Genomic DNA, 18,337 nt, shown 5'->3' with positions numbered 1-18,337 from the left:
CAGCAATACTGGGACAAAGCCAGTTCTGGCGCGTTTTGTTTGTGCTAATTGCATATGTTCAGAGGCAAGCATACATTCAGGGTTAAATTATACCCCTCTCTGTAACCTATTGTTGTGCTGATTGATTTATGACCACTTGGGGGTTGATTTCTGACCCCCCCTGCCGGCCGTGGTGGTCTCGCGGTTCTAGGCGCTCAGTCCGGAGCCGCGTGACTGCTACGGTCGCAGGTTCGAATCCTGCCTCGGGCATGGATGTGTGTGATGTCCTTAGGTTAGTTAGGTTTAAGTAATTCTAAGTTCTAGGGGACTGATGACCACAGATGTTAAGTCCCATAGTGCTCAGAGCCATTTTTTTCTGACCCCCTGAAGATAATCCATTCTTCTGAGAAACCAATTCCCTCCCCCTTCCCCAGCTCTCTGAGAAATCCTCAACCCCACCCTCCCCTTCAGCAATACGAGCATATTTTGATAGAAAATCAACTGACTAATTAATTAAATTGATCTCTTAATTACCCCTCTGGAAAATCCCTCTGCCCTCCCCTCTCCTCCCCTACTTTCCCTCCCCTCCCTTATCTGGAAACTGGTGGGAAAAAGACAGTCTGTACTGGAGGGGAAGAACCTCACAACATGACATTCAAATCGATATCAATAATACATTGTTCAATTCAATTTGCTTATTACTTATTTAATCAGTTTCAGGGGACAGGGCTCCCCACTTGGGTAGAGCTCACGCCTGCACCCTCCACCCCCACTTCCCATGATGTAATAACTGCAAACACCTAGGAATGGAATGAAGTGCGATAATAGCTGCAGTGTTGGGTCACCCACCTGTGTGTCTGTTGTCCAAGAGCTGATTACGATGGTCACCTCTGTTTGTGCAGGGAGAAATAGAAATTTCATTGAAAGTCTCACTGAGATGAAAAAAATCCTGGTTACTGCTCCAACTTACGAATCAAATCCTGGTACCCTCGCCCTCGCTGCCTTACACCCGGTGACATGTCATTGATATCAAATTGATTGACTGGTTAATTAAATTTGTCATGAGAGTCCCTCTGGATGGTGACTAATTTTTTTATGCAGTGGGTGGTAACTGTCATCAAATAGCTGAAGATTTTCAACGCTAAACATAGTGTCTGTTAGTTGCCTTATAAAGCTGGTGGCATTAAGTCACTTAGAATCCTGGTATACTGCTCCCAAACTAATCCTGCTGAGACCTGTCTATGCTGGGCGGGGGGCTGTAGGATGTTTCACACTCTTATCCACACCTCCAGCCCCATCCCTGCCACTGCCACTGTCCAGTATCTCTTACTCGCCAAAATCAAATGGATTCAAATGCAATATAGCGAAGACTACTCTGATGAAGGGGGGGTCGAGACGTGAGCTGTATACTGCTCCTTGTTGGTATTGTGGTCACACATATTACAATCTCTCATATGTGTCCCGTGAAGCGCCTGAAATGAGAAAATTAGGGGCTAATATGAAGATTTTTATCGAGATACAATCAGTAGAAGTTCCATCTTTTAGTTTCCTGTTTAAATACGAGACAACATTCTTCCAAGAGTTTTGTGTGCCTGTAAATGGATGGAGGGACATGTTAATAGGTAGTCTAAATTTCCATCTATCTATATGCTTACTTTGTAAGCCATTGTGTGGTGTGTGGCAGTGGTGTCCTGTACCACTACTAGTCATTCCCTTTCCTGTTCCACTCGCAAATACAGCGATCGGGAAAAGACTGACCATATCCCTCCATACGACTGCTAATTTCCCATACCTTATCTTCTTGGTCCTTACGCGAAATCAATGTTTGCGGCAGCGGAATCCTTCTGCAGACAGCTTCGAATGTCGATTCTTTAAGTTTTCTCGATAGTGTTCCTCAAGAAGAACATTATCTTCCCTCTAGCGATTCTCGTTTGAGTTCTCGAAGCACCCAGCCAGTAATTTGGCGGGAGCCAATAGGCATGCTTCTACAGAGCTACATTCTGAGCGAAATCCAAGTCTGCAGGCTCATACACGTTTAGTAGTGGCGGCAGTAGCTGCTTGAACATGAAGGTTGTTGACCGTGGCAGACTGGGCTGGAGGCATTGTGAGGATGGAGAAGAGAGTAAACGTCCTACTGCCCCCGCCCTCCCCCTCCTCCCATATACCAACAGGTCTCAACAGGATTAGTTTGGGAGCAATACACTAGAATTCTAAGTGACTTACTTTCACCAGCTTGGTAAGGCAACTAACAGACACAACATGATTAGCGTTGGATATCTTCAGCTATTTGACGATGGTTACCCCCAATTTTTGTATCAGAAGAAGTGACATCCTAGCTTATGGGAAGCCCTCAGGGACGTCACAGAAGAGTCTGTAAAGGTTACCTGGCGAGTGTAATCCGACTGCATGAAAAAGGATACTCACTGTACAGAGGGACTCTCGTTAATTAATTAGTCAATCAGTTTGGTATAAAGGACGTGCCGCTGGGAGAGTGGAGGCGAGAGCAGGAGTACCAGGATATGATTCACGAGTTAGAGTACTTATCAGGTGTTTTTTCGTTGCAGTGAGATCTTTTCACGAAACTTCGATTTCCCACTTACACATGGAGAGATGACCATTGTAATCAGCTATATTACCAAATTTATAAAGCGGTACACAGTATTAACCTGATATATACAATGAAATTAGAATTGTATTAATACCGTCAGCTGCGCACGGGCGTTGATATAGATCAACGGGGACAGGGGAAAATGTGTGCCTCGACCGGGACTCGAACCCGGAAAGAACAGACACCATATCCATATAAGTATATGGTATATACAATTCCCGTGTGCTGCTGCCTTAAAAGTCTTCTTAGGTGATGAGGCATTTGGATACTTTAAGATAGTTTGAATGTGAGGGGGCATTCTGTGACAGATATAGAACACGCTCTTAGCACTGCATCATGGGTCAAAAATTAGTTCAATATCCTACTCCTGTGATGCAGGACGTAACAGATATTAAAATGACAAGAAAAGATTCTTTTTTACCTGATGAGAGAATATAACCTATACCATTCTGATGTGCAGGATTTTCACAAGTAACGATACTTTAGCTATGTGAAAATGCGTGTATGTTCTGACTGCGTCTGTCATCGAAAATAACTCATATACAGGGTGGGTCACCTAACGTTACTGCTGGATATATTTCGTAAACCACATCAAATACTGACGAACCGATTCCACAGACCGAACGTGAGGAGAGGGGCTAGTGTAATTGTTTAATACAAACCATACACAAATGCACGGAAGTATGTTTTTTAACACAAACCTACGTTTTTTTAAATGGAACCACGTTAGTTTTGTTAGCACATCTGAACATATAAGCAAATACGTAATCAGTGCCGTTTGTTGCATTGTAAAATGTTAATTACATCCGGAGATATTGTAACCTAAAGTTGACCCTTGAAATCTCCGACGTTCAGTTGCGTGTTGTAACAAACACGGGCCACAGTCGGCGAGCAGCATCTGCAGAGACATGTTTACGGTGACGACAGCGTTTACGAGTATGGCTGTAGTGCACTGTTGTGGTTTGGTCTAGCTGTCGCAGTGTCCGCATGTAGCGCTTGCTGCTATTGTTATTCTGCAGTCGTCTCCGCACGCAGACCAACTGTAGTACACCGTGTTACCAGACGTCTGTGATAGTGTAGTGTTGTAGGAACTGTGACTATGGCGTATTAGAACTCTGAAAAGGCGGAGATGATACTCATCTATGGCGACGAAATGCAGCTGAAGCCTGCAGGGTGTATGCAGAACGGTACCCGGACAGAGAGCATCCAACGTGTTGCACATTGCAAAACATCTACCGCCAACTGTATGCAACAGGTATGGTCGTAGCACGCAAACGGGTCCGTAGCAGGCCCGTCACAGGAGAAGCGGGTGCAGTTGGTGTGTTAGCTGCTGTTGCCATGAACCCACACGTGAGTACACGGGACATTGCGATAGCCGGTGGACTGAGTCAAAGTAGTGTCATGCGCATACTGCACCGTCACCGCTTTCACCCGTTTCATGTGTCGCTACATCAGCAATTACATGGTGATGACTTTAATCATCGAGTGCAATTATGTCAATGGGCATTAACAGAGAATGTGTTGCAGTTCTACCTGTTTACCGATGAAGCGGGTTTCACAAACTACGGGGCAGTGAATCTACGGAACATGCATTACTGGTCTGTGGACAATCCTCGCTGGCTCAGACAGGTAGAACGACAGCGACCGTGGACTGTAAATGTATGGTGCGGAATCATTGGCGACCACCTCATTGGACCTCACTTCGTTGCAGGGGCCCAAACAGCTGCAATATACATCAAGTTTCTACAGAATGATCTGCCAACGTTGCTCGAAAATGTCCCACTGGAAACGCGTCGACGTATGTGGTATCAGCATGATGGTGCACCTGCACATTCCGCAATTAACACTAGGCTGACCCTTGACAGAATGTTCGACGGGTGTTTCGCAGGATGTGGAGGACGCATAAATTGGCCAGCCCGTTCTGCTGATCTTACACCTCTGGACTTCTTTCTGTGGTGTACGTTCAAGGAGAATGTGTACCGTGATCTTCCTACAACCCCAGAGGATATGAAACAACGTATTGTGGCAGCCTGCGGCGACATTACACCAGATGTACTGCGGCGTATACGACATTCATTACGCCAGAGATTGCAATTTTGTGCAACAAATGATGCCCATCACATTGAACATCTATTGGCTTGACATGTCGGGACACACACTATTCCACTCCGTAATTGAAAAAGGAAACCACGTGTGTACGTGTACCTCACCCCTCATGGTAATGTACATGTGCGTCAGTGAAAAAGACCAATAAAAAGGTGTTAGCATGTGGACGTAATGTGCTGTTCCAGTCTCTTCTGTACCTAAGGTCCATCACCGTTCCCTTTGGATCCCTACGTTATTCGGTGCTCTCCGATACACACGATCGAACAGCGGAGGAGTGGTACTCAAGCGTCAACTTTAGGTTACAATATCTCCGGATGTAATTAACATTTTACAATGCAACAAACGGCACTGATTACGTAGTTGTTTATATGTTCAGATGTGCTAACAAAACTAACGTGGTTACATTTAAAAAACGTAGGTTTGTGTTAAAAAACATACTTCCGTGCTTTTTTTTAATGGTTTGTATTAACGAATTACTCTAGCCCCTCTCCTCACGTTCGGTCTGTGGAATCGATTCGTCAGTATTTGATGTGGTTTACGAAATATATCCAGGGGTAATGTTAGGTGACTTACCCTGTATAAGTGAGGTGTATGGACAGCAAAATTTCCATTTCTGGTTGGGTAAAGTGGATATTTTAAACTGGGGAGACTCTATGTCGGGTGTGAAATTGCAATAAGAACTATATTTCCAAGCCACACCTGCTTGTCTCAGAGTGTGAGCAGCCAGTGGCATGAGTGGACACAAGGCTTTGGCTGACCGGAAACTGTGACTTAGTTCATGTGACCAGTTGGTACAAAGAATGCTCAGACCTGTCAGCTCTTGCCCGCAGGCCTGGTGATGGCAGTCACAATTCCCCCTGGATGCCTGAATAGCGAAGTAACGAGTATGCTGGCTGAGCCGTGACAGAAGCAAACGTGTGTGTGCATGAGAAGATTCAATATGGTGAGTGTTTGCACTTAACGATTGTTCCTCCATCTAAAGTTATCAGTTGACTGCCATGCAGTCACAGTTACAGTGTCTTCAGCTTCTGAGCGTCTGGTACAGCTGGAGATGTTCACATAACTGATGGCGTGGCCAATGCAGGTGGTTGTCTCTAGTCTTCTTCTGGCTTGCATGGCTGTGGCTCCCTCGCAGTCAGCAGATGGCGCACTTTACTATCATGAGTGCATGTGGTGGGAAATTTTTTTGCCAGATATTTTCAGCAAAAGGTGTAAACATTGTGATGGAGGAGGGTCCTTGTGTTCCCAAACATCAGTACATAGAAAACCTTGGATACATTTAGCGCTACGATTTACTTATGGCACTAATTTAATTACTTTACTTGCAAAATGTTTGTGTTTAGTTGTTAAATGTTGAAAATATATTTGATTGCATAGAAGAATGATTGTAAGGTGGTGGTGAGTGTTTTAAATGATCTGTTTGAATCCTGTCAATTTTTAAAAAGTTAGTTTGATAGGGGGGTGCAAATGGGCTATTCCTCGCCATTTTTGATATCGCAGTAGCGCCAGCTCTCCATTTGTCCCCGTTCTAGCCAATAAGAACACGGTATTCTGCGTGTTTGGACATGTTGGTTCATGCATGTGTACACACAAACAGAAAATAGTCACTTGAGAGAGACAGAGACAGGAATTGAGTCTGCAATTTCCCGATCAAAGGAATGCTGCCACCTGATGATTTGTTTGGGGGCTTCGAGATCAAATGGCGGTCTGTTGGGCGGGTAGGCATATCCCCTTGGTCTACAGGTTTGAGACGCAAATGTTACAACAGGAAGTAGCCACTTGAGGGAGAGTATCGAATATCAAAGGACACTGACTTCTGGTCCGTGGTCAGTAGTCTTTAGTATCGTGATCTGTAATTAGAGCATTGGGCGGTTTTCAACCTCTGTGGTGTGCTGATACGCCCTTCCTGGTGCAGCGGCGCCCTGATGACAGACACGCACGTGAGTGACCCAAAATGGTGGCTAAAGTATCACACTTGTTTCCATTCATCAGTGATTGGAGGTATTACGTCATGGAAGTGGAGGCAGAGGGTGCAGACATGAGCTCTGCCCATGGGAGAGAACCTTTTCTTCCGCAATCTGATTAAATAAAGAATATTCAAATTGAATTGAACAATAAACTATTGACATTGATTTGAATTTTATGTCGTGAGATCCTTCCTCTCCAGCACAGACTGAATCTTCTTCCTGACAATTTCCAGATGGGGTGGGGAGGGGAGAAGTGGGGAGGGGGGAGGATTGGGGAATTTCCCAGAGGGGGAGTGGGTAATTAATTGATCAATTTAATTAATTAGCCAATTAATTTGATATCAAAAGTGTGCTCTTATCAGCAAGGATGAGAGTGGGATTGAGGATTTCCCTGGTATGTGGAGGAGAGGGAGGGTTGTGGGTTTCTCAGAAAGAGTCATAAATCAGTTATCATAATAGTCTATTAAGGGGAGGGTTGTAATTTGCCTCTGAATGTCTGTTTACTCCTGAATGTATGCAACTCACACAAACAAAATGCATCAGAATTGGCTTTGTCCCAACACTTACTGTATCTGTGTGTTCTGTTTAACAGCACTGTGATGTTTGAGATAACTGCCACCATTAAGGTGTGCAATGGAGAGTAGGTTGAGATAGAATCTGTGAACAGTTCGGGTGGACAGTAGTGTATCCCATGTGTTACATTGCTACAATGAGTGCTATTATTAGTGATCTGGGTTATTCACAATGAGCAACACAAATATTGATCAACAGGAATAATTATCAACTTCTTATATCGCTTCAGAATCGAATGAGATGAGTTATTAAGCAGCTTAGTAACGAGAGATGGAACATTTATTGATCTGAAAATGAATAGAAAAGTTGGTTGTTGGAATTGTGTCACAAAATGTTGTCATTAGTATAAATGAATAAATAAATAAGTATTCCAAACTGACGAGCAATATTCAAGTAAGAATAAGACATACAAGAGAACTTGAATGAGAGTTGGAAGCTAAGAGAAGAGGAAGTAAAGCTGTGAGAAGGGCTAGCTAGTCGTATTTGAACAGCTCTGTCAGTAGAGCACTTTCCCACCAAAGGCAAAGGTCGCAGGATCGAACGATGGTCTGGCATACAATTTTAATCTGGCAGAAAGCTGCAATAGATAAGTAACTAAATACTGTGCAGAAAAAGCGAAGAAAAGTAATCTTTCGGATTAAAAGCATGTGGCTTTCATGCATCTTGTAGAAAAGGGACTGATTTGGGCGTAATGAATGAGCACTCTGAAGGAACCTTAGGCACGTTCTCCCTTAGTTCATTTATTTAAATCCTGGAACTTTTGCATGACAGTGCAAGACCCAGGTTGACCAAGAAACTGCTAAGACTGCGAAACTGGAACGGTTTGCCTAACCTGCCATATATTCCCTGTCCAGTGCCATCGGAAAATAACCTAGTACTATCCCTACAGTTCTGAGATACGAAGTCATTACTGCAAATCGTGTATAATCGATAAATTGCGTTACTTTTGATTGTTTATTCTGTAAAATATGAACTGTTTACTACTGTTTATGACCCTACAAATATCATTTTTACTTCATATTTGCTCAACGTTTTTATTTTTACATTATCCAATCTGACTGCAAAAGGAAATGTCTATGAAAGAATATGCCACAAGCAATATCTATTCTTCAGTACTGAACACCATAGTTTTTATGTTTAAGTGTGTCCTGATCTTTCTTCTATACTTGAAGGTATGGCTTCCAGAGCACACCAATATTTTGCTTTACTTTACACGCATCAAAGCCGCGAACTGTGGCTGACAGCGTGCACCATACGGTAGCGTCGTCGTAAATTTTAATTGCACTAATTTTTGTGGGAAGATGATTAAATTAAGGAAGAAACCATCGGTTAGCCTTTTTAGGAGTTGTAAATTACTGTTCTGCTTCTGTGATCCATTAACATACAAAACTTGTACCGATTGCACAACCTTGATCAATCACGTTAAACACTTCGTTGAACACTGAAGTAATGTCCATACTTCTACTTTATTTTAGTTGCAGTACTCTTGTATTTCTTTTTCCCTTGACATACTATGCTAGTTATTAATTTTATCAATTCTTTGCACATATTCCACGACACACAAATAAGACTCTGTCCTCTCACTACTACAATCCTACTCACACTGACATAGGCTTCCTTCAGCAGGGTGCCTCTGCCTGTGGTTCACTCCATCATCACACGGCAGCACACAGCAACTGACAGCAACAAAACGTGTCCCTTTCATGTGATCGTCATAGGAGCACACTACTCATCTGAGCAATTACTGTTCGTTATGGCATTTTTGTAATGAAACAGCTACATGAAAGGGGCGTTGATGTCATGGACAAATTCTGGTATTCACGTATAACGATTTTTAATCATCTGTGGATTAACAGAAATGTGAGGTGACATTTAAGGTGTTTGAGGATAAGGTAACTGTACAATCTATGGGAACATCATTATTGTCACCGCTTTGAGGATGTGGAGCCTGTTCCCTAGCAATAGGAACAGAGGCAGTTATTCTTATCACATAGACATTAACATCTTTATACGTAGGCTGAAAGACGGAGATTATACTGAAAAGATACCATTAGTTTATGAAGCTGTGTGCTGTCTCCATTGATTTCATTTGCCTTTTTTTTTAAAAAAAATAGAAGAGGAATAAAATTATCCTCGCAGATAAAGAAAAAGAGCTGTTTTTTGTGCCTCAAAAATAACTGATAAGTTTCAGATCAGTTTAATTCAAGGCACCGGGCCACAGGTCACACTTGTCTACAATAAGGGCACCAGAAGTGACACAGGAAACTACTGTAGAATATCACGAACATCCACTTGTTGAAATTTAGAACATATTTTGAACTCAAATGTGATGACTCCCTCCATGCCAATAAACATAGATTCTTGAGACATCAGTCACGTGAAACCCAATTCTTTTTGATCAAGGCAAAAAGATAGATGCAATATTTCACGACTTCCAAAAAACATTTGACTCAGTACTACATCAACGCTTATTAACAAAATTTGACTCTGTGGGGTATCATATGAAATATTTGGCTGGATTGAGACCTTATTGGCACAGGGGACGCCACCTATTACCTAGGATAAAGAGTCTTTGACAGATATAGGGATAACTTCAGGCATGTCATCACGAAATTCTGTTGATGTTCATGTTGCATATTAAAGACCTGGCAGACAACATTAATCTTTAACCTCAGTCTTCTTGTAGATGATGCAGTGGCCTGTAATGAAGCCCTACTTGCATCTGAAAAAAGTTGTCAGACCCTTGTAAAATTCCTGAATGGTTCAAAGGTTGGCAACTTTCTTTGAATGTTCACAAAAGTAAAACTGTGCACTTCGCAAAACGAAAAAAATCTTGGTGTTTATGATTACAAAATCAATGAGTCACAATTATAATCATTCAACTGATCCAAATACCTGGGTGTACAAATCTGTGGGGATATGAAATGCAATGACCACACAAGATCAGTCATAGGAAAAGCAAGCGGTACACTTCAGTTTACTTGTAGACCAGCCCAGTGGGAAATTGCAGTCAGCTGTTTGTGACTTTCAGATTGTATGATGATGGTCCATGAAACTGTTTTGTTCTTGATGTTTCGTTCAGGGCTAGTCCTGGATCCCCAGAGGTGCTCCTGAATCTACTGCGACTTGCAATCGGGTGAAAAACCTAAGCAGAATCAGGAGTTCCTCTGACAATGTCACCTCAGCTCTGGACAAAATGCTGGGGAAAAACAGTTTCGTGGATCATGACTACACAAACGGGAAGTGATCAGCAACTAAGAAAGTCAATCATGAAGGCCTTCTTTTGTCGCCAAGATGCAAAGGAGAATGCTTGAAAAATACACTACTGGCCATTTAAATTGCTACCCACGAAGATTACGTGCTACAGACGTGAAATTTAACCGACAGGAAGAAGATGCTGTGATATACAAATGATAACCTTTCCAGAGCATTCACAGAAGGTTGGCGCCGGTGGCGACACCTACAACCTGCTGACGTGAGGAAAGTTTCCAACGGATTTCTCATACCCAAACAATAGTTGACCGGCTTTGCCTGGTAAAACGTTGTTGTGATGCCTCGTGTAAGGAGGAGAAATGCGTACCATCACGTTTCCGGCTTTGATAAACGTCGGATTGTAGTCTATCGCGATTGCGGTTTATCGTATCGCGACATTGCTGCTCGCATTGGTCGAGATTCAATGACTGTTAGCAGAATATGGAATCGGTGTGTTCAGGAGGGTAATACTGAACGCCGTGCTGGATCCCAACGGCCTCGTATCACTAGCAGTCGAGATGACAGGCATCTTATCCGCATGGCTGTAACTGATCGTGCAGCCACGTCACGATCCCTGAGTCAACAGATGGGGACGTTTGCAAGACAACAACCATCTGCACGAACAGTTCGACGACGTGAAGCATGGACTATCAGCTCGGAGACTATGGCTGCGGTTACCCTTGACGCTGCATCACAGACAGGAGCTCCTGCGATGGTGTACTCAAAGACAAACCCGGGTGCACGAATGGCAAAACGTCATTTTTTTCGGATGAAACAGGTTTCTATTTACAGCATCATTATGGCCGCATCCGTGTTTGGCGACTTCGCGGTGAACGCACATAGGAAGCGTGTATTCGTCATCGCCATACTGGCGTAACACCCGGCGTGATGGTATGGGGTGCCATTGGTTACACGTCTCGGTCACCTCTTGTTCGCATTGACGGCACTTTGAACAGTGGACGCTACATTTCAGATGTGTTACGACCCGTAGCTCTACCCTTCATTCGATCCCTGCGAAACCCTACATTTCAGCAGGATAATGCACGACCGCATGTTACAAGTCCTGTACGGGTCTTTCTGGATACAGAAAATGTTCGATTGCTGCCCTGGCCAGCACATTCTGCAGATCTCTCACCAATTGAAAACGTCTCGCCAATGGGGGCCGAGCAACTGGCTCATCACAAAACGCCAGTCACTACCCTTGATGAACTGTGGTATCGTGTTGAAGCTGCATGGGCAGCTGTACTTGTACACGCCATCCAAGCTCTGTTTGACTCAATGCGCAGGAGTATAAAGGCCGTTATTACTGCCAGAGGTGGTTGTTCTGGGTACTGATTTCTCAGGATCTATCCACCCAAATTGCGTGAATACGTAATCACATGTCAGTTCTAGAATAATATATTTGTCCAATGAATACCCGTTTATCATCTGCATTTCTTCTTGGTGTAACTATTTCAATGGCCAGTAGTGTACTAATGTTACCTGTTCTAGAATATTGCTTTGTGGGACCTATCCTACTTTGCCTTCACTTTTCCTGAGAGCTGTACTGTGCTAACGCGAGTACGAGACTAAGAGATGCAGTCGTGTTTGGCCTCTCTTGTTGAGATGCGTTCTGTGTGCTGCACAGGCGACGAACCACTGGACGTCTGGGTGGGAGGACTGGAACATGGTGGTGAACACTGAGGGCGGCCCCAGCTGGGTCGGCAACCCCGCGGACGCGTCCATCGTGTCAAATTCGACGGCGGACGAGTTCTACAAGCAGCCCATGTACTACGCCATCGCACACTTCTCGCGCTTCGTGCCGCGCGGATCCCGGCGCGTCAGCCTCCAGATGGACGCCGACGCCAACTCCACCGACGTCGAGAGCGTCGCATTCCTCACACCTCAGGATGACGTCGTCGTCGTCCTGCAGAACAAGTAAGTCGGAGCTCTCTCCGCAACCTGAGGTCGAATTGTGAAGTCCATACAGTTTCACACTAGTCATCAGCCATAGGAACTTACCCCAAATTATTAAAATTACTATCGAACCTGCGACCGTAGCGGTCGCGTGGTTCCAGACTGAAGCGCCTTGAACCGCTCGGCCACACCGGCTGGCAGTTGTTGATTGGTTTTTAGATAAACTGACATGGCACATCCGCTTCCTCTGCTATGAGTAGGCCTGTCTTCCAAATTAACATGATTCTCTTCACATCGCGATGTAATAGTCACTGCTTCGTGGATGGAGCATTGCAAAGTAGTAACAATTTCCGCATGTTGCAGCACCGTTGGGGGTCCAAAATATAAATGCGAGTTTTTCTCTAGGCCAAACCTAAAAGTCTGAGCCTTTGCCAGACAAACAGACCCAGATGATCATAGCACTGTTACCAAACTTAACCTCACAGACTCACGGAGTCACATTACACCACAAAACCACATCCTTCTCAGCACAGATCAATTATGGTGTTGGTTACTCTAGTTGTGGCGATGTTGTGATTCTATCCTGAGTTCTGTATCTTCTGGTCAGCAACAAGGTCATAAAAATCAATTCCTACAGCCTATCAGTAGAGGGGTCATAATCACTGATGGCAGCATTCCTGAAATTGGTGACATCAGCATCTGTTCTTTTTCCGCATTAACTGACACCAGTATCTGACTGTCGGTCAATATCATTATTTCCAGAATTCTCCCATCACCCATCGCCCTGTAGCCAATGATGTCACGCGTTTTTTCAAAAACGTTGAGTAACGAATGGCGTGCAAACTTGGCGTTTCACCCATCGAGTAATTTTAATCCTTTTTAGTTCGATTGCGTGCATACTGTCATTCCTTAGCAGTCTGTGCTTCAGGGATAACAGGCTCCCACTGATTTCGAGAAACATGCTCTCTCTTTCAGCTCAGTGTTTGCGTATCTGTTATAAGAATTTAACATTTTTTGCCTAAAAAATGTCTGAACGATATGATGCCATAGCATCAGTGTATGCAATGTATGCATACATGTATCAGGTTTGTGTGGAGATGGTATCAACACCGGAATAAGATTTTACACCAGCCAGTGTAAAATTTTTGTCACCGTGTACACCACAATTATGCAACAAATAGACCATAGACATAACTCACAATGAAGACGCGTTGCTCGCTACTTTGCCTTTGACACACATAGAGGTTACTGCTGGGTGTGTGACAGGTGTGTGCTGTTTCCTGCTAAGTGAAGAACTTCTCCACAGCTGTGCTTGTAAATGAGGACATAGATTTTGCGTGTCATACTGGACCTGCTGTTGCTCGACTACGCCCAGAAGGAATTGTCAGCAGCCCAAAGAGCTCCAATGTTGGGCCAGAACATTTGCATTATCAAGCAAACAGTAAGAATACTGCTTGACAATAAGTTGTTATTACTGTCACTGTCGGTTGTAAATTAATGATAAGTATACTCTAAGACAAAAAAAAAAGATGCAACACGAAGGAATTATATGAATGTGGCAGAAATCGGTTGAAGTTACATGCATGTACAGACAAAAATAATTACAATTTCAGAAACATTGGATGATTTATTCAAGAGAAAGAGCTTCTGAAACTGAGAAAGTCAATAATGTGCTGGTACGCGCCTGACCCTTACAAAAGCAGTTATTTATCTTGGCATTGATTGATAGAGTTGTTGGATGTCCTCCTGAGGGATACTGTGCCAAATAATGCCCAACTGGCACGCTAGATCGTCAAAATTCCGTGCTGGTTAGACGGTCCTGCTCATACTGCACCAAAAGTTCGCAACTGGGGGGAGATTGGCGAACTTGTTGGGCAAGGTAGGCTTTGGGAAGCACGACGACAAGCAGTAGAGACTTTCACTGTGTGAAGGTAGACATTATCTAGCCTAAATGTAAGACCAAGAACGCTTGTCATGGAGGACAACAAAACAGGACGTAGAATATTGTCCATGTATTGCTGTGCTGTAAAGGTGCCAAACGTGGCAACCAAAAGAGTCCTGCTATGAAGTGAAATGGCACTTTTGACCATCTCTCCTGATTGTGGGGCCGTTTGACTGGTGACAGTGAGGTTGGTATCACACCACTGTATGGGGCGTGTCCAGATATGACTTTTCTGGTCATCAGGGCTCATTTCGTAGTGGGACTCATCACTGAAGACAATTCTACAGCAGTCAGTGAGATTACAGGTCCCTATGACCAGCGCCCCAGACAGCAGTGGAAAATCAACCTGACTGTCACCACCATATAGCCTGACAGTCAGGAGTGGGTGCCATTTCATTTCATATGAGGATCCCTTTTGTTGCCAACCATGGTACCATTACGGTAAAGTGGTACATCGATGATATTCTTCACTCTGATATGTTGTCATTAATGGCAAGGCATCCAGGGCTTACATTTCAGCAAGATAATGCCTGCCTGCAGTCTTTGTGCTTGCCAAATTCTACCTTGGCCAGTAAGGTCGTCAGATCTCTCCCCAATTGGGAATGTGCGGATCATTATGAGCAACGTCCTCCAACCAATTCTGGATTTTGACGACCTAACTTGCCAATTGGACGCAGTTTGGCCTGGTACGCCTCAGGAAGACATCCAATAACTCTGTCAGTCAATGCCAGGCCGAACAACTGCTTGCATAAGGGCCAGAGGTGGATCAACACGCTATTGACTTGCTCAGTTTGTGAACCTTTTTCTCTGGAATAAATCATACAATTTTTCTGAAGTTGTACTTGTTCGATTGTACATCCACACATACACTGCACATGTGAAGCTTATACACTATGGGAAGATACTTTGACAGTATAAAATAGTAATGATGTCACAGCAAACTTTAAAATGTCAATTTAATTGCAGCAAATCTGGAAATTGGTAAAGATTGATGGGGTACATGAACGAAAAAACTAAGTACTTTATGCAAATATGTATGTGTCTGCTGTGTAAATACAGAAAAAAGATGTATGCGATGTAAACAATAAGTACTCGCCCAAACAGCACTTGACCAAGAGCTAATCACAATGTTGCTACAAAGCATGTACTCAAAAGTATTGGAATTATTTATCGATATGCACTGTTGCTCTCAGCCAATAGCTACAGGGCTCATCTGCTCTTTGGGAATTTACTCTCCATTCTAGTTTGGTGCTCTGTGGTGACAGGATTAGTATATGGATCTCGAGAAGACACGTCTTACATCGCCCTCTGTGCACATCTACATTAAAATATTCGACTGAAATCGCGTTTTCTGCAGGTTTAAGCCTGTTTCGTCATATACACATGGATTTCTATCGAGTCAGTGATTGCTAAAGCCAACGACCTTGCCACAGACGTAACATCAGCTCCCATCAGAGCACCGAAGTGCTGTCAGACTTGGCCAGCACCTGGATGGGTCACCATGCAGGTCTACCGAGTGTTGTTGGCAAGCGAGGTGCACTCAGATCTTGCAGACCTTGTGAGGTCAATTGAGGAGTTACTTGATTGAGAAGTAGCGGCACCTGTCACCACATGGTCCTCTGTATCCGTCCGCAGCTCGTGGTCGTGCGGTAGCTACCCGCGCCCGGGTTCCCGGGTTCGGTTCCCGGCGGGGTCAGGGATTTTCTCTGCTTCGTGATGACTGGGCGTTGTGTGACGTCCTTAGGTTAGTTAGGTTTAAGTAATTCTAAGTTCTAGGGGACTGATGACCATAGATGTTAAGTCCCATAGTGCTCAGAGCCATTTGAACCTCTGGATCCTCATCCAGTGATGCCTAAGGGCTGAGGATGAGATGGCGGTTGGTCGGTACCACTGGGCCTTCAAGGCCTCTTCAGTTTTTATGTGTCTGTTTTTCAGTGACTGCTAAAACGTATCGTAGGTGGTGAAAGTGCATACACATGGAAGCCAGCACCACTCAAATGACATTGCTCATGGGTATTGTCATAAAAAAAAGAATATGTTTCTCCTCCTTTAATGTAGCACTAATGTGTACTATTTGTTGGAGTCAGTGTAGTTTATTAAAGCTGAGTACAGACAGAACATGGTTAATAATAACAATGACGTTAGCATGAGCACGTGACATACTTGTCAAGTGAATCAGCAGTAAAAAAGTGGTGGAACAGGCCAAAATTGGTAGACATAGCAGCCTCATGATAAAATAACACGATCAGAGGCACTACCTCCACTATCCACCATGTCTGTAAGCATGACCTCCATCCTCCTCTTGATGCCACGCAGCCAGCCAGCACGAAGTACATTTCGTGAGGTGCTGTGGCGACTTGACACAGACAACTGCATCACCTAATGCAAATTCAGCATGAACCCAATTTTCCGAAGTCGATTCACAGCAGTATTTAGTGCTACTCAGCGCCCAGCTACAACCACCACGGAGACCCCTGTCCACGGTGTCGGGTGCTGAGACAGACGTGTTTTCCCTGTCTCCATTTGCACGTGCAACAGGAAACTAAATTACTATAAAATGATAGATATTTTTTTGGATGCGTGCCCAGAAAGACAATCACATGCACACACCATCCATTGCTACACACACTAAACAAATAGTCTCTATGTAAATGTTTATGCTCTATAATTATAGATTGGACCGAACATGAGGGATAATCATGCATATATTTTTACAGAAAAAGTTGTAAACTTAAAGATCTACACGGGAATTCCACAAGGATATGCAGCAGAAGGGCTAGTAGCATGCACTCAAGACAGATGTGAACTTCTATAACCATAATGTTATGCAGGGAAGTAAGTGATAAAATTAAACTCCTCAAATGCCATCGACTAGAAGATTTGCAGGAAGTAACAGAGCTAATTGTTAAAGCCATAAAAGATGATTTACAGAGTTTAAAACCGAGGGAATAGCTGGTTTAACAGCAATTCAGAAGCAACCATAAAAGAGATAATTTGCAGAAAAACCGAAGTAATAACTGGCTTAACAGCAATTCAGAAGCAACCTGCTGTCATATTCCAGTGGTGAGCCTCTGTTTGCCTACAGTAAGTAACAAGTCCATAAAAGCACTGTTAATGTGTTTGTGTACTGTAAATGTAGAAAACTGAAGCCAAATAAATGAAAACTAGAGTGTATGATGTAGACAGCTGCCATAAAGGAACGAAAAGCGACGTCATGGCCATGTGGCCAGCTTACAAGCTCTTAGTAGGTAAAGAGTTAAGTCAGGTCAACAAATTGACTCTTTTAGGTATTATTGCATGCAGACTGCCAGCTCTCTAGATATGTACAGCTATTCTTTGTATTAGCAAAGAAAACCGCTGGGAACTGCATTGAGGAAACGTATGACGGGGACACAACAACCATTTTTGAAGATTTTAAAACTTTAACGGTAATTCGCAAGTGGTCCACAACAGATTGCTGTCATATTCCAGTGGGGAGCCTCTCTCTGCATACAGTAAAAAGAAAATGCCAATCTATGTGCAGTGTTCTGCAGTTTGGCTGCTGGAGTAATAAACCCCTAGAAACACAGTTAATGTGATATTTATATGAAGAAAAAGCTAGAAGTATCGACTGGGTACTTTTCTCAGAAACAACATTCCACCTACAGGTCGAATCATGTGTCTTGTGTAAAACCCAATGCTTATGTCATTGTGCAAGTGTTATATTAAAGAAGCGTGTGATCCATTTCTTTCCACAGTACAGTCAAGCAATGTTATTTTGTAGGCTTCTGTCGGTAGTTGTGGTGTTGTTTTAACAGTGGTCTTAAGCAGGAAATGCTCTGTGCGAGTTGTTCAGAGTGAATGCTAAGGAGCGACTAGGCCGAGGTCTCCGTGGGGCATGTGATATTGCATGTGTTGCCTAAACACAGGTGTGAGTGCTGTGGCGCAGATCGAGTTTTCAAAATCGGTGACAGCGGTGTGGACAAATGAAATTTTGAGAAATCGATTAGGCCAGAGTGCTCATACCTGCATTTC

General features: G+C 43.6%; 1 protein-coding gene across 1 annotated transcript in view; it reads left to right on the top strand.

Annotated features, from left to right (window-relative positions):
• Nucleotides 1-18,337, top strand: part of LOC124776203 (lysosomal acid glucosylceramidase-like) — a 141,788-nt gene that overhangs the window by 115,783 nt on the left and 7,668 nt on the right. Inside the window, exon 9 of the mRNA XM_047251037.1 lies at nucleotides 12,113-12,402. Coding sequence (XP_047106993.1) covers nucleotides 12,113-12,402 — 290 coding nt within the window. The remainder of the gene's footprint in view (nucleotides 1-12,112; nucleotides 12,403-18,337) is intronic.

The sequence above is a fragment of the Schistocerca piceifrons genome, chromosome 2 (genome assembly GCF_021461385.2).
Source record: "Schistocerca piceifrons isolate TAMUIC-IGC-003096 chromosome 2, iqSchPice1.1, whole genome shotgun sequence".
Taxonomy (NCBI): Eukaryota; Metazoa; Arthropoda; class Insecta; order Orthoptera; family Acrididae; genus Schistocerca; species Schistocerca piceifrons.
The sequence above is the reverse complement of the archived record's forward strand: the minus strand, read 5'-3'. Positions and strand labels throughout refer to the sequence as shown.